We start from the raw sequence: 17295 nt of genomic DNA, 5'->3' as shown, positions 1-17295 counted from the left end.
GACTGCAATTTGTTTAAGAGTGAGAGACAACAATGCTTGTTTATAAATTCAAGTACGCTGCTTTTTCATGGTCTTTTATGAATTCCTATAATTATTAACTTATTTGTATATAGTATTGTTGTATATGATGTGATATTCTTGCCTTTTATATGTTTTTTAACCGATAATAAAATAAAAGCTTTTTGACTGACTGCATATGATACCAGTCTGACAGAGATTATAATTTTAAAGGTGTGCTGCAGAAAATTAACTTACCTTCTGAACAAATTTTTCAACACTCTGCACCACATGTTTATAGAACTGAAACAAACAGAAAGGGGAAACAGTGAGAAACTTATAGCAATCATTTTGGCAATGTAATTATATTTAACTTTTTTGTCTTTGGTGGAGCAACCGGACTAGAGTAAAGTGCCCCTTTTTGACATGGTCACCCCCACTTTTTGCCTGGTATCTGATGCAATTTCAACAAAAGTGCACAAGTTTCCTGCTATCCAGGTCGCCAGTGCCAGACCTCGCTTCCTAAAACTGTACAATTGTTTCCCCAATTGGCAATACCTTTAGAACCCTCTGTAAGTCCATAGTAAATGGCACCCCTGGCTCCAAGGGAAAGGAGGCTAAAAGGTCCCTAAGGGCTACAGCATGTAATGTGCCAACCTAAGGGATCCCCTCAGCACCACTATGCAACCTACCATTGCAGGCTGCTTGCCATAGTGCAGAGAAAAGTGAAGACACAACATGTCCTGTGTTCTATGCCTGCAGACACTGCATGCAGTATAGTTAAGTCACCCCTACAGCAGGCCTTACTGCCCTAAGGCAGGCTGTACTATACCGCATGCATGGACATATCTACATGAGCAGATATGCCCATGTGATGTCTACGTTGATTCTTAGATATTACAAGTGAACAGGGAAACCATTTTGAGTGCATGTGCTGGACACTGGTATTTACAAGTTCCACGGCTACATGATGGCTTCAATGAAACTAGATATTTTAGGTATCAAACATCTTTTTGTTAATCCACACTGGTTCTAGTGATGGATTTATTAATACTTGCACCCAGAGGGTACATTAGAGATGCCCCCTAAAAAAAAACTACCAACTACTAGTGTGCTGGCTACATGGTGTAGACCAGCCTGCCACCACAGACAGGTTTCTGACCCTCCAGGTGGGAGCCCGCACTCTGAGGGCAGAAATAATGCCTGCTCTGGCCGGAGGTGTCGGTACTTTCTTCAAGCATGATGGCTAAGTAATCAGCATAACAAGGCAGGAGGCTACAAAGGCCTCTGCCGCCTTTAATATGCAAGCCAAGGCTCCCCCAGACAGAAATGTCAACCCCTGCCCTGGACCCATTTGGCACAAAGACAGATAGGAAAATTAGCTAGCCAGGAAGTGTGTTCCCCTTTCAGGCTAGTTCCACATCTAAGGTGGGCTACCTGTTGAGGACACAATTTTTGAATTCCACCATCTCAGTTTTGGCGGAATTAGGCTCTTTGAGTCAGGGTTATCCCCACACTTTGGGTCAGGATTATCCCCACTTCCCACAGGAAGTGGTCATATAGTGTGTGTTGATAACCTAAAGGGAAGTAGCCCATGGGTTACTAACTGTCACGCCCCAAAACACACCTAAATTTCGTATTTAGGTGGCACCCGGAGCTTAGATTCGAAGGATCAAGAAGAAGAGGACAAAGAAGAGTCATGAAAAAAGTGAGAACTAAATACTTCTGTGGACTTGTGGTGCCAGACCCTGACTGAAATTAAATGAAATAAAAGGATTTGATACACCGCAAGCAGCTACTCCAGCTAGTGACCTGGCGCTAAGATGGAACATCAGGGCTAGGGTGGACATAGTGGGAGGATGCTAGGCTAAGACTTTCTGAACGTTGCCAAGTGAGCTGAAGCTCTCAAAGAGGCATGTAGGCTGTTCCATGTTTGTGCACTCACAAACCCGACGGATCTCCCCCCTTATACGCGCAAAGCGTATTTTGGGGAGACGTGCATCTGCATTAGAGGATCTTAAAGTTATTGTTGGAATGTAACGGATAACGCACTTCCTAAGATACTTAGCGCCTTGAAAAATATCACCATGGCCTCAAACGTAATTCTTTCTTTCATTCGGAGTCAGTGCAAAGATTTGAGAAAAGGAGTCATATGAGATCTAGGCGTTGGCCTGAGGAATGCTCTTGCAGCGGCGGTCTGCACTACTTGTAGACGCTGAATGAGATAGTCAGGTAGGCCAAGGTACAGGCTATTAGCGTAGTCCAATTTTGATGTCACTAAGGCCTGAACTACGATCTTCCTTGTGTCCACTGACAACAGAGGGAGATTTTTTTTTAGCATGCGGAGTATGCCAAAACATGAGCCAATCAGTGTTTGAATCGGGGGCCCATGGAAAGGATGTGGTCTATGACAACGTCCACATTTTTAACCCTTTCTTGGGCCGACTGAGGGGGGAAAAAACTCCATTGGCCACCAATCACTCCAGTTACCCACTGACGGTTGTCCAAAGAAAATCATCTCCGATTTGACTGTATTGCTTTTTAACTGATTAATTTTAAGCCAGTTGAAAACCTTAGTGAGGTAGAGTCAGATACTGTCTCCAACAAAATCTGCTCCTTTTTCACAAGTAAAGATTAATTGTATAATATCGGTGTAGGAGAGAATCTTAACTCCATCTTCCTCTACCAGATATGCGAAGGATGAAATATATATATATATATATATAGTTTCAACTGATTTTGCAGTCTATGTTCTGACGTGCACCTGTGGGCTACATTAAATCGGAAGTACTAAAGCCCAGGTGCACGTCAGAATTCTGCAACACCTTAGGGCAATATTGCACACTGATCCTTCCTACCCTGTAGCCCCCCACTTTGCAGCTAGGCATAATAAAGATCTCAACTGCCTCAGGTACTTTGTGGTAGGATCAGTACTGCCCTTACAGCGAGGAGGCAACAGAGTTGTTATTGCGACAACTCGAAACACGTTTTATCCTAGAGTTCGATAGTAAATGGCCGAACGGCCTGAATAACACCGAAGATTTTTACAATTTTTTGTAAAGGTACTACGAATTCTCTCCAATGTCTTAAAGGATTCAGTTGCCCCTCTTCCAGTAGTAACCCTGTGGAACATTTCGCAGTCAGTCTCTGTTATGCACACCTCTCTGACTTAATGAGTAGTCCAGTTCCCTGTTGCTCATTCTTGCAACGTAGTATGGAAATGTATCTATTACCACTATTTATGACAATTAATAGATAGTCAGGTTCCCTGTTATCTATCAGGGTTTGATACTCATGACTGTTTGCACTTTATATATGTATAATAACATGAATTTTCATTTATCCATGTGTTACATAATTTTGTGCAACTTTTCGATTTGCACCCCTCTGACCATTTTTAGATCAATGGTATGCTCACTTCTCCCTCTCTTTAATCAAATGTTATCACTATTTAAATTATTTATACACTTACTGATATATTCTTTTAGGGAAAATAACATTATGATGAAATGATTGTTTTTAGAATTGCATTTTTAAATTGAATATTAGTTCCTGATTTTATGACGGGTAACTTATTATTTTTTCATTGTGCATTCTTTCATATTTAACAACATAATGAATTGTATTATCTTTTAGAATATACAGCATGCACTTTATTTCTAGCCTCTTTGCACACTAGGCAGGGTTGTCTTAGCTTTTTTGGTTGTTAGTACTTTAGCACTGTTTGGCCCTCTCTTTTCGATATGATTCGACTCCCCCATTGTTTGATGTCTATAAAGATAGGAAGCAGACTCATATTATCATCAGCTTAAAAGTGTACGATATTGTCCAATGATTTATGTTTGCACGATCTATTGGATTTAACCAGTTATTACATCAGTGTATGGAATTTATACAGAGATTTGTTTTTATGTATAATTATCAATTATATTGGTGTACGCATAATGCATTTACGCATTACATTGCATGTTCTAGTTTCAATTATATATATCCACTGTAATAGTCTGTTTTCCTTATCAGTTTGGTCACATGACCATTTAGGGAGGAGGGTGGCAGGCGGGGCACTTAAGCACTTTAAATAGCACAAAAATTCAGCTATACCCTGCAAGTGAACAAGGGCTGCAAAGCCCGAAACGCGTCATGGTTGGTTGGTTCATGAAAAAACTGGAAGAATAAAACTTACCTGGTAGAAAGGTGTGTGTATGTGTATATATATATATCATATATCATATATCATATATCATATATATATATATATATATATATATATATATATCATATATCATATATCATATATCATATATCATATATCATATATATATATATATATATATATATATCATATATCATATATATATATATATATATCATATATCATATATATATATATATATATATATATATATATATATATATATATATATATATATATTCAAACAGTTGCCTGCTGTAGGAAGACCCGCACAAAGAGGTAAGTGGTATGCCTTTTATTTCACGAAGAGTGCAGCAGGAAACAGAGCACATTGCACCACAGTAATTCCATCTCTTCTGCCCGACGCGTTTCGTGTCAGTTTAAACACTTCCTCATGGGTCAAAGTCTTATCTTGATTAACTGCACAGCATTTCAGAAACAACAGCTTCTTACCCCAGTGGGTTGTGATGTCAAAAGGCAACTGGTTTCTGCGTTCGTTAATTACTTCGTGGGCTTCTTTGTCCTTAAGCCACCTCGCCGTTTTGACGCTGTAGCAGGGCTGCACTCCGGGTGCAGCGGGGTTTTTCCTGCGGCTCAGGCGGGGCCGCAAATATCAAATCAAACAGTTGCCTGCTGTAGGAAGACCCGCACAAAGAGGTAAGTGGTATGCCTTTTATTTCACGAAGAGTGCAGCAGGAAACAGAGCACATTGCACCACAGTAATTCCATCTCATCTGCCCGACGCTTTTCGTGTCAGTTTACCCACTGGGGTAAGAAGCAGTTTGTTATATGTGAGGACAGCACAGATCCCACTGTTGGTAGAACGAAGCACCACAAGTCCCATAACGCCGTAGGAGCCACGCCCACACGGGCGGAAAACAACTTGAAAGGATGTTTCTGAAATGCTGTGCAGTTAATCAAGATAAGACTTTGGCCCATGAGGAAGTGTTTAAACTGACACGAAACGCGTCGGGCAGAAGAGATGGAATTACTGTGGTGCAATGTGCTCCGTTTCCTGCTGCACTCTTCGTGAAATAAAAGGCATACCACTTACCTCTTTGAGCGGGTCTTCCTACAGCAGGCAACTGTTTGATTTGATATTTGCGGCCCCGCCTGAGCCGCAGGAAAGACCCCGCTGCACCTGAGTGCAGCCCTGCTACAGCGTCAAAACGGCGAGGTGGCTTAAGGACAAAGAAGCCCACAAAGTAATTAACGAACGCAGAAACCAGTTGCCTTTTGACATCACAACCCACTGTTGGTAAGAAGCAGTTTGTTATATGTGAGGACAGCGCAGAACCCACTGTTGGTAGAACGAAGCACCACAAGTCCCATAACGCCGTAGGAGCCACGCCCACACGGGCGGGGAATCAACTTGAAAGGATGTTTCTGAAATGCTGTGCAGTTAATCAAGATAAGACTTTGACCCATGAGGAAGTGTTTAAACTGACACGAAACGCGCCGGGCAGAAGAGATGGAATTACTGTGGTGCAATGTGCTCTGCTTCCTGCTGCACTCTTCGTGAAATAAAAGGCATACCACTTACCTCTTTGTGTAGGTCTTCCTACAGCAGGCAACTGTTTGATTTGAGATATATATATACCTGAGCGTAGGAGTGCGGGGTGTGCGGGTGTATATATACATATATATATATATACACATATATATATACATATATATATATATATATATATATATATATATAAGAAATATATAAGCCCGGTGGCACTCCTACGCTCAGATTGGCATGGGAAATGAGAAGGGATGTGTCCATATTTCCTGCGAACTGTCTTTCAAAAATGACGTCATCCAGGACAAGGCGGTCCCGCCCATGTTCCTCAACCTGACGAGAAGTCTCTCATGCAGAACTGTATCAAAGGCCGCTGAGAGGCTGAGTAGCACAAGAACTACCCTACCACCCTGATCAAGCTTATCCTGAATGTGTTCAGTGACTTCCAATAGGGCGGACCCTGTACTATAGTTTAACCTGAAGCCAGATTGAGAGCTATGCAACAGGTTTCTATTTTTTATGTACTGTGAGAGTGCTTTGTTTGCATGTTTCTCTAAAACCTTAGAGAAAACCGGGAGGAGAAGATAGGCCGGTACTTGGTTGGATCAGTCTGATCTGCGGTAATTTTTTTTTAAGAGAGGTAGGATTTTTGCCTGCTTCCAGATCTTCTGCATTATCCAGCAAAGAGGGATATGTTCAGCACCTTGTTAACTATAGGGTTAACAATAGGAGCTTACGGTGTCACTAGTTTGAAGGGGCAGGCATCTGTGAGGGAACCCGATTTAAGGCTCACAAGGTAGTTGAGTGACTCCTAATTGCAGTTCTGGGAACTCTAACAGTGCAGGGGGCTGCATGGGACATCATTTTTCATTCACGGATTGATAGAGGCATAATCCCTCATCTGATATGTCAAAAGACTGTTGAATAAGAGCAATCTTCTTGTGGAGGGATGTAGCTATTTGCTTGGGCCACTCAGCTGAAAGAGGGGCCTCCTTCTTGGCTGCCCATGGGGAAATAACAAAAATAATGTTGTTAAACATTTCTTTACCTTTGTTGTGAGCTATATAAATTTTATTTTGTAGGAACTTCTTCGTGGCCTCTCTCACTTGTTTTAAGAGAGTAGTGGTTTCCCCATTTCCTTACAAGACCTCTAAAAATGTTTTAACTGGTTCTAAGGCCTGCAACAAATCTTGACAAATGTGAACAGCGTCCTGCAGCTGACCAACTTCCAAGAAACCTGGGATACTGCAAGCCCTTGCAAATTGCCAGCAAACACCCTTAGAGTAGAGGAGCTTCTCCCCCGCAGTCTGCAGGCACGAAAGAATGCAAAGTCCGGTCTACTGAGTTACCACCCCCCAGCCATCCCAGCACAGCAGTCTCCCAGGAAGAGGACCCTGTGCTCCTGAAGGACAGATCTTTCCCCCAACCAAGTGAGAAGACACCAGGACCAACCAGAGCCACAAAGGACCAATACCCACGGTACCGGACCACTTGCAGCTAACTGAGCCCGTTAGAATCTAATCCGGATTCTCCCTGAAGTGAGACTGAGCAGGTGTCGAGAGACGTAAGCACAGCAGAGACCCTCTCCCAGAGGGGCCCAGCTGTCCTGATTTTGCACCCTCCACTGGCGAGAAAGACAACTGCAAGGCCCTAGGACGCCCAAAGCCCAGCCGGCCTTTCCACTCTGCACCCTAGCGTCCCAATCCAGGTACCACCTTACAGGCAGTACCCCCTTGTTCCCAAGACCCTTATGACCCGAGATCCCATACTTGTCCCCAAGTCCCCCTCTGCAGCCTTCTAGGTGGCCCTCCTTTCTATCGACGCGGCGCGCACAGCTACCAACCCGACCAGCAACTCTGCAGCCGGACGCATCAGGGCAAGTCACAAGTAAAGAAATGGTTACTTACCAGTAGGAGTAGTTTTGCAGCTTAAAGAGTGTTCTGGATTCACATGCTGTGCATCATTTCACCATCTAGAGGTTGGGTCCAGAATAGTCTTTTTTTAGGTCTCGCCTACACAGCGCGCAAGCGCTGCCTAGGAGGAGACCTTTTGCAATGGATTACGACTTTTGGTTAAACGTGTGCATGTTTTGCATTGCTTTGTATTACAACTCGTGCACTTTTGGCGTTTCCCTTGCGGGAGCGAGCAGCGGCACTATCTGTTCGTAATTATCTTAAAAACAGATGGTACCGCTGCTGACTCCCGCAAGTGAAACGCTGTGTGTGTCTGGTCTCTGTTAGCAAACATTATGTAAGCGCTTTTCTTTCCTTCTGCCGGACTCTTCCCCTATACACCCTCCCAACCCCCTCTTCTCTGTAGACACCCCAACCCAAGCCAACCTACTTTTTTATTTTATTTTTAAGAGGATAGGAGCAGGAGGGCTCAGCTGGGATGCAGGCCGTGTTAGTAGGTGTTATCGCCCTGTCCAAATACAAGAAGCGCAATGCAATTATAAAGCAGCAGTGAACAAAATACTGCTCTGGCTGCAAATGTCCCAAAGGCGAGATCTATTGGCTATGCCACTGCTTGTTTTCTTCTTGTTTTGGGCGTTGTCGACCACTATTTGGTGCCAGGTACATCGCTTGTGTGACCTGGAGGTCGTTGTGCTTGGTATCCATCTTTGGATTCCTTTTTCTCTCTGTGTTTTTAGTCAATTGTCTTTTAGATGGTTCCTTAAAATGATTATAAATTGCTTGCCCACCTGTTAGTATTTCTTGTAGGGGGTGGCCGGGTGGGTCGCATGTGAATCCAGAAAACACTTCAAGATGCAAAACTACTCCTACTGTTAAGTAACCATTTAGTTTTGCAGCGTAAATCCTTTTCTGGATTCATATACTATGCATCAGATTACTTAGCTGTTTCTCCCATCCTGGGGAGGCTGTGGTGAGAGGAAGACTTTGCAAACAAGTACTTTCTGTCCTATTTGGGCTTTCTTATTGATTTTATGACCACACAATGTTTGGTGAAGGTGTGTGGTGTTTCACATGTAGCTGCTGCACATATATTGTCTATGGGCACATTGGCCATGAATGCCAGTCGCTCCTTTTTTCCTAGTGGAGTGAGATGTTGGCCGTACAGTTAATTCTTTGTTAGCGGTGGTAGAGCATAGTTGGATGGTTTGGACTATCCATTGTGAGATTGTTGCCTTTGTAACTGGCGTTCCTGTGTTAATATGTGCAAAGGCAACAAACAACTGTTTGGTCTTGCAGGTTTGTTCTGTTTTCTGTAGGTAATACAGTAGTGCTCGCCTTACATCTGGGTAGGGAGGATTTTTTCGCTTTTGGTTTATGGGTTTTTGAAGAAAACCGGAAGGAGAATACATTGTGATATTTGGATTCCACTTTTGTGCTTGTAACTCCCTTACTCTTCGTAATGGCAATGAGAAAATCTGTTTTTAAAGTGATGTGTTTGAGTTCTGCCTTATGCATGGGCTCAAAATGTTTTGTATTAAGGTGCGTGAGCACTGTATTTAGACTCCACATGAGAATTGGAGCTGTTCTCGGGGAACCAATTCTTTTGGGTCCTTCTAGGAATCCTTTACTGACGGGTCTTGTGAGGAAACATTTGCATGTTTTCCCCTGGTGTACGCTACGATGGCAGCGAGATGTACCTTTATGCTTGAGTAGTTGATGTGACTGTCTAGGAGATGAGTTAGATATATGATCACTGTTTCTTCTGTTTTGATCGAGTTAATTTGATTGTTAGCTACGCACCAAGTGGTGTATCGCTTCAATTTTGCAGCATAGCATTTTCTTGTAGTTTGTTTTCTTGCTTCCTTTAAAATTTCCATTGTTTGTTGAGGCAGGCTTGAGGTGAACAAACTCTACGTATTCAGGTGCCAAGCTGCTAAGTGTAGCGTTGTTGGTTCCGGATGAAAGATTTGCCTGGTTGCATTGTCAACAGGTCCTTGTATGCTCTGATTTTGATGGTTTGTCCCCTGGACAGTTCTAGCAGACTTGAATACCATGTCTGTCTCAGCCATTGTGAGACATTGAGAATAAGGTTTGTCCCCGGTTGTCTTGTCTTTTCTAGTACTCTTTGGATTAGGAGTATTGGTGGAAAAGAGTATGCAAATGTCCATGACCAATTTAGTGGCAGGGCATTCCCTTTTGACAGGTGGCGATTAAACCTTGAGGCAAAGAACTGACATTTCTTGTTCTGTATTTTTGCAAACAGGTCTATCACTACTACCCCAGAGTTTTGCGCTTCAATTCCCATTCATGAGAGCAGCTGTTTTTCCTGCTCAGAAGATCTGCTGTTGTATTGTACACTTCAGGGAGATGTATTGTTTGCAGATTGATTCCTTGAGGGTCTGCACACTGTCAGATCTGTTGTGCTAGCTTGCCTAGTGGAAATTATTTTGTACCTCCCTGTTTGTTGAAGTGGAACATTGTGGTGGTGTTGTCCGTTTGAATTAAGACAGGCCTTTTTTAATGTGTTTTTGGAACGCTTTCAATGCTAGGAATACGGTTTTCATTTCCAAGTAATTGATGGAATATTGGTTGTTCCATTGACCTTGTACTTTCAGTTGTTTGAAGTGCGCTCCCCATCAGTTGAGGGATGCGTCTGTAGTGATTGTCACAGAAGGAGTTGGGTTCTTGAAAGGTCTGCCCTGTGTTATGTTTTTGGATGCCCACCATTGGAACTCTGCTTGCAGCTTGTAAGTAACCACCACTAGTTCCTCCCAACTCACTGTGGCTTGAGACCAGGGATTGGTAAGCCATTGCTGGAAGGGCTGCATATGTAGGCGGGCATAAGGGAGGGGTGGGATGCATGACAACATCATGCCCATTATGTTTCAGGACTCTCCTCACTGTCCGAGATTGACCCTTCCGGTAGAGGGAGGTTTCTTGTTTGATAGCTTGTATCCTTTATTGCGTTCGGTAAGCCTGCATGTTGTTTGAGTCTAGCCTTGCACCTAGGAAAATCTTTTCCCTTTATGGCTTTGTGGAGGATTTCTGGTGATTTATTGAGAATACTATTCTTTGTAGCGTGTGGATTGTGGTTTGAATGTGGCTGAGACATTTTTGTTTTGTGCTTGCCTTTATAAGCCAGTCGTCCACGTAGGGGTAGACGTGCATTCCAAAAACAACAATTGATGGACAGAATGCAGAACAATGTCATACACTCACCCCATTACAGAGATCTGGGCCTAAATCCATCGTTTTTTTGCACTCCACACCACCCCAGTTCAGACATGGCCATATGCGAATCAGCCTTGACCCTGTGCCTCATGGGAACAGTCCAGCCCGAACTGCCAAGCCATGTCTTTCCTGGACCGGAATCAAGCATCCTAGGACCGGTTTCTGGCTATCAGCCGTCTTCAGCCAGGATAGCTTGACTCCAGTGGTGTGGAGAGCATGGGACTCACGTCTGAGCATACCCATCCCACTCGGGGTGACAATTGCAAAAACAACAATTGATTCCGTCCATCATCTTGTGTGTTTTGCTGTTCACCCAATTTCTGTGGTGATTTTTCACCACTGTTGTAGGTATTGTGATATTCTGGTGTTGGGTGTGGTCTTTGTGTAGGAGTCAATTAGAGCCATTTCCTCTTCCACTAGAGGGCTGGCCTCTGCCGCTTTCCTTCGAAAGGACTGACTCGGCTGTTGCTGCCAGCCTTGGTATTCTGTTTGTTGGCTGGTTTGTTGGCCATTCCCTTGTTGTTGGTGTGACAATTGCTGTCCTTGAACAAATGTTCCTCTTCCTGTGGGTTTTCTGCTGTTAAACCCACCTCTTTCGAAGGTACCTTTTTGCTTCTGGGCTCCCGTTGCACTTGCAGTCTTCGTTATCCTTTTTGATTTGTTGGAGATTTGTCCACCTCCTTTCCAAATAGTGCCTCCCCAGTGAAAGGCCTGTTAATATTGGCGGTTTGAACCTACTGCCTAAAACCGGTAATTCTAAGTCAGTCCTGCCTTCTTAGGGTGGTGTCTGTGTACACTTGTCTGCTGGTAGTGTCTGTTGCATCTTGTGCAGATTTAAGTCATGTGTTAGCAATGTTTTTGCCTTCCTGGACAATAGATTTAGCTCTTTCGTTGTACTCCTCAGGGAGTTTGTTGTTGAGCTCCTCGATGTCATCCAATTGCTGGTGTCCGTAACTGTTTAGCAGGGCATTAGAGTTTGCGATGCGCCACTGCCTCTTTTTCCATCCTCCTGCCCACCGTATCCATTTGTTTGCTTTCCTTCTCTGGGGGTGGTCCACTGTTAGAGAGGGCATTTGCTCTGCTCTTGGCCGTGGTGACGATGAGGGAGTCCGGCACAGTGTTCCTTCGAATATACTTAGGGTCCTTGGAGGAGGCTTTGTACATTTTCTCGACCCTTGGTGTTACCCCTTTGCTTGAGGCTGGTTCCTGAAAGGCTTCTTTGCCTTGGTCTAGAAGGCTTGGCAGCATTGGCAGTTATTGTGTCCCCTTGTTGGCTGGGGCTATTTCTAAAAGGAAACATGTGTCTCCCTTCTCCTCTTCAAAGGGGACTCCGAAAGTGTCTTCTGCTCTTTTAACTAGGCCGTTGTAGAAGGCTGTATCATCTGGTGGGGATGCCTTCGAGGGATAGCAGCATATCTCCTCTTCTGGACTTTCAGTGTCAAGGTTATTCCATGTGCCCTGGAAATTTTGAGGCTTCCTCCTCTTCAGGAGTGTCTATGTACTCCTTGAGGTCTTCCTCGCGAAGTTCGGGGCTTGCGGGTGATTCGAGAATCTCCTCTTCTTCCTTTCGGCGTCTTCTGCCTCTTCGGCGTCGACGTTATCCACTTCGGTGGCTGGGAATTTTGGAATTCGTAGGTCCTTTAACGACTCGCAAAACTCTTTTTCTGGAGGAGCGTCACCATGGCGGCTTCAAGTTGTTTTCTTCTTCTTGACTTTGAGGGCTATCTCCGCGTCGGAGACCAGAGATTTCTTTACTTGTTCCCGCTTGCCTCTGGTTTTGACAGCGTTGTGCTTTCCTTCGGGTCTTCGTGTTCAACCCTAGTCTTCAGCGTCTTGTGCGATTTACCCTTGACGTGTCCCTTGGTAGGGTTCCGTGGGGTTCTTTGGAACGCAGTCGGCATTCGATCAACTTTTTCTTCAGCATCGGGGCTGCCTTAGGCTGTGCCTTGCTCTTGCAGCCCTTCGGTTCCAACAGATGTGTATGGTGTCTTAGCTTATCCGTTTTCTTCCCTGCATCGCCAGCCTTCTTGTGGGCGCGTGGTTTTTTGGAGTCTCCTTCCAGAATGTTGACCTCCGATCCTTCGTGCGTCGATTCTGCTGGAACTCCCTGGTCCTCTTTATCACTGGAAAGGCCTAGGTCCTTCAGGGAAGTTTACTTCAAAGTCTGTAACATTCTTGCGGAGGTGGCCTCTATCTGATTTCAGCGTGTCTGGAGTGTTTTCGGCTGAAGAACGAGCAAGCCTCACAGTCCTGGTCCTTATTATGTTTGGGCAGACAGAGGTTGCACATGCCGTGTGGGTCGTATTGTGCAAACTTGTGGCTTCAATCGGGGCAGAATTTGAAGGGGGTATTTTCCATGGCTCCTACCTCGCCATTTGTTGACCCTTTATGTCTTTGATGTCGATCTCTGACTTCTTTTCTTCTCTCCGGTTGCGATGTCGATGGGCGGTAGAGTCCCATCGAATACTCTAGTTTTTCTCTTCTTTTCGAGGTTTTTCCTGAAAAAGTTTTTAGAGCGTTCAGTCTGGCTTCCTGACCCAACTGTGGAAAAAAGAATCTGAAGATGGTTACAACGCACAACGACCTCCAGGGCGCCGTCAGAATTCACACAAGGGACGTACCTGGCACCAAATGGTGGTCGACAATGCCCAAAATAAGAAATAAAATAACAGACGATTCCGGACCCAACCACAACATGGCGGAATAATGCACAGCATGTGAATCCAGAAAAGAATTCACGCTGCAAAACTGCTGGTGGTACTTGGTCCCCTACAACCCCAAGTCCTGATGGAGACCCCCAGAAACAGATCCCAAATAATAGTATGCAACATATGCCTTTTTCCAATAGGGCAGAACTGCTGCATAAAGAAACATTGAAGTGAATTATTTACTTATCTGTAAAAATTAATAATAAAAGAAGTACTTACTCGATAACGAAATTCTTGGCATCAAAAAAATCTATATAAAAGTAATTTTTTTAATTGTCTCAGATTTATTCTCGAGTGTGTGTGTCATTTATTGCCTCTCTGAGGACAACAAATGCTTAGCACTACCCTCTGATAAGCCTAACTTCTTACCCACACTACCATAAAAGAGCATTTGGGTTATTTTTGCCTCTGTAAACCAATTGGGGTTTGCCTGGACTCTTTACACAGTGTACCTCATTTTGGTCCACTATATAAAGGACCAGCTTCCTACAAGGACCAAGAAAAAAGGGAAGCTTGGTGACCTTGGCAGCTCATGTAAGACTCAAGGTATTGGGTGAAACCTATTTCAAGCTGAGCCTCACAAACTAAGGGCAATTCGCAGAACTCTGAAAAAAGTACTCCACAATTATTTTTCCTATTTTCCAGTCTCTTATAACATGGGTTGCTTTCTTTTTCTTGAAATCCAACAAACTGGGTAAAATGAACCTAAACTTCACATCCAGAGCAGTAATAAGAGAAAATTTTCACTTGAGTTACAAAATGATTACTTAGTGGAGAGGAAGCATGACCACATAAAGCCCCAAAGGCAGTCACACGTAGAAACAGTCACAGCTGTTATAGAATGTAATTGTGCAGAAAGTTAAATACTGAAAACTCAAAGTTAAAGCTTTTGCAAGCTTCTCACTGTTAATTTCATTTAGGCCTCCGCATAACACACATAACAGCTAGGATATTCCAAAAAACCCTACCACGTTCCACAACACTTAACAGAATATTTATATGAGAAAAATATTTTACACCACAGTAACAAAATTAAGACCTTTTTGTTAATTTTTTAATAACTTGGAGCATAGTGCCATTAACCAACACTGTCCCTCAATTCATTTGATGCTCCATGAGAGATACCGTACACTTCTCCAGTAAAGGGAAGGTCATGCAGGTTCAGTATGATTAAGATATAGATATCAATGATGCATGATATTCACAGGCAACCCTTCCCTATCATGGGACCGCCTGTAGTTAAACCAGTAGGATGCAGTATCAAGCGGTATCCCACAGGTTTAGAGTTTAGAAGCAGTTGGAAAGAAAGGCCTGCAAGATCCAATGAAAAAGATAGTTGGCATGCTTGTTCAGCTTAAGAACTTTCCCCGGAATCTGAACACGCCAGTTTTCCATGTGGTACCTATCATGAAATATGGTGTGCAATGTTTGAAAACTAAGATGCATTTTGTTGTTACCATCCACTAGAGCACTGCTAGGTTTCTCCAAAAAAGAATAGTCATACTTTTTTGATGTAACAAAAATGTTTTGTGGTTTGTACATGAGCATGCAACAGACATATCTCCGAAAGCCTATTGTGTCACTTAACAAGACTATCTATCAAGCCCCATATTTATGCCATGTCCTGAGAGAAGGAAAAAAGAGACAAGACACCACCATCCCTTTTCTTCCTTCCCTCCCCATCTGCAGCACTCCACCCCTTTTGATCAGATTGTTCCAAATTGATAGCTTTGAGGAGCCCTCTATCTGCCCATATGTACAACTGCATCATTGTTTGTTCTTTTTAAGGTGGCACCTGAAGGTCCAAGGCTAGTCAGAAAAAAAGGAAGAGGGACAGATGGTCTTACTGGTAAAGTAGATAGATAGTTAATAGTGGGAACCAGAACTTTTCAGACTTCTTTTCCATTTTCAGCAGTTTGTGAGATATTTTCTATAACACTAGTGTACGCCTTAGATTGCGCACCCAAAGCTGCACCTGGGGGATCCTTTTTCTTCTTCCAGTAGAGCTTAATCAGTCTTTTTGCTGCCCGCAGAAAATTATAGAAATGGTTTATTACTGTTAGCTCCTCCCCACAAATCTTTACCATTCATGTTGAGTAATATCACCACCAGGTCCCTTGGAGTTTTTTTTACCACTATGGCGTCTATGTGGCTACATATTTCTTTCCAGAGCAGTTTTAGTTTGACATATTACAACGATGTATAAAGCAACGTGCCTCACACCACCAGCCCCTTTCTGAAGGGTACAGGTACATCATTTTCAACCTGCTGGGTGTCAGATACTCTCCTCGGAGAGGTGTGGCGCCAGGGGGACTGACGCTGGGAATCACGGTCCGATCCCAGACTCCGGCGGCAGCGTCTGCCCAGCACCATGCAACTCTGGGCAATAACTCGCTTAATCTTCCTAACGACCCCCAGCGCCGCGATACCCCTTCGGGAGCGATTTGTGCGCTATACAAGTATTGGATATACATTTTACATACTTTCATTAATAGTTATATCCAGTTTCCTTGTGCTTAATGCTCCTAAAGCCCTTAGGGATGTTGTGCTAGTATATAGGACCATTCTTTGGCACGAAGACTTGGCCCAGTTTCAATTCACATGCTGTTTTACAGGACAGTCTGTTTGTGTTAGTTCCCTCTAGCAGTATCCGGTGCAATTTAGTTATCAAGGCTTTGGTGGCATCACAAATAAAAACAGATTTTCAAAGAAGTTAGGAGGCTGGTTGCGGCGTTTAATAGTGGGAAACATGGCTATAAAGCTAGAAAACCTTGAGTAACAGATCCTTCATCTAGACGAGGAGCAGTCAGTAGCCTCAGCAGACCATGGGGTACTCCCCAGGCTCAAAATATTATTAACAGAATACCGAGATTTGGTGCATTTGGGTGTCAAAAACCTAATGTTAGCGACATCACACTGGCTATATGTAGTGGGGGACAAGGGGGGAAGCTCCTCGCGTGGCTCAGTAAACAATCATTTGCAATACAATAAGTCTCGCATTTATGAGAGTTTGAGCTATTGGCATTGAAATTTAAATTGTATTGTAATTGCATTTATAGAGCGCTTACTACCCCTGACGAGGCGTCTACTCCGAAACCCATAAAGGATTAGTGGTGAATTAGTATAGTGAAATATGAAAGTAAATTGAGTGGTGGATATGTTAGTCAGTTTTTTGGATTGAGAAAGATAGTGGAAGGATTGAATAGGGAAAAAGGTTTGCATTTATATAGAGCTTGCTACCACTGGTTTGTTGAAGCGCTTTTAAAGTGAGTAGCACACTACTCCGGAACCCATGTAGTAGCATGCACACATCCTGCTGCCCATGAGAACCGAAAAAAACTTTCTAAGAGACAACAAAATGCATTTTTTATCAGTAAAGGTTTTAATTTATTTTACTGCTGCAGTTGCCACTGCAACTAGTTCTAGTGCTCTACAATAAGACCTGGAGCTGAGGACCAACAAACACTGGCATAGATCAAGCACCAATGGTGCATTTCCAAAGTTTGACAGTAGGTGATTTGCAAGCAAGTGTAAATTAGTCAGTACACAGTGAGAACACTCTGGTGCACCCCCACAATAAGAAGAGTGACGAAGAGTGGTATGAAAAATCTTTAGGGCAAACCCGGTAGATTGGGGAAGACCTCCCTAGTTTCCTTCAACTGTGTCAGTGAATAAAATGAGCACAGTCACAGCGAAGCGCAGCCCAGCCCCTGCACACAGATTACATAGTGGTGGGATAGAAGAGGA

General features: G+C 43.5%; 1 protein-coding gene across 1 annotated transcript in view; it reads right to left on the bottom strand.

Annotated features, from left to right (window-relative positions):
- Positions 1-17295, bottom strand: part of SCAF8 (SR-related CTD associated factor 8) — a 948526-nt gene that overhangs the window by 764652 nt on the left and 166579 nt on the right. The window contains exon 3 of the mRNA XM_086927396.1: positions 256-300. Within this exon, the coding sequence (XP_086783522.1) occupies positions 256-300 (45 nt within the window). The remainder of the gene's footprint in view (positions 1-255; positions 301-17295) is intronic.

The sequence above is a fragment of the Lissotriton vulgaris genome, chromosome 6 (genome assembly GCF_964263255.1).
Source record: "Lissotriton vulgaris chromosome 6, aLisVul1.2, whole genome shotgun sequence".
Taxonomy (NCBI): domain Eukaryota; kingdom Metazoa; phylum Chordata; class Amphibia; order Caudata; family Salamandridae; genus Lissotriton; species Lissotriton vulgaris.
The sequence above is the reverse complement of the archived record's forward strand: the minus strand, read 5'-3'. Positions and strand labels throughout refer to the sequence as shown.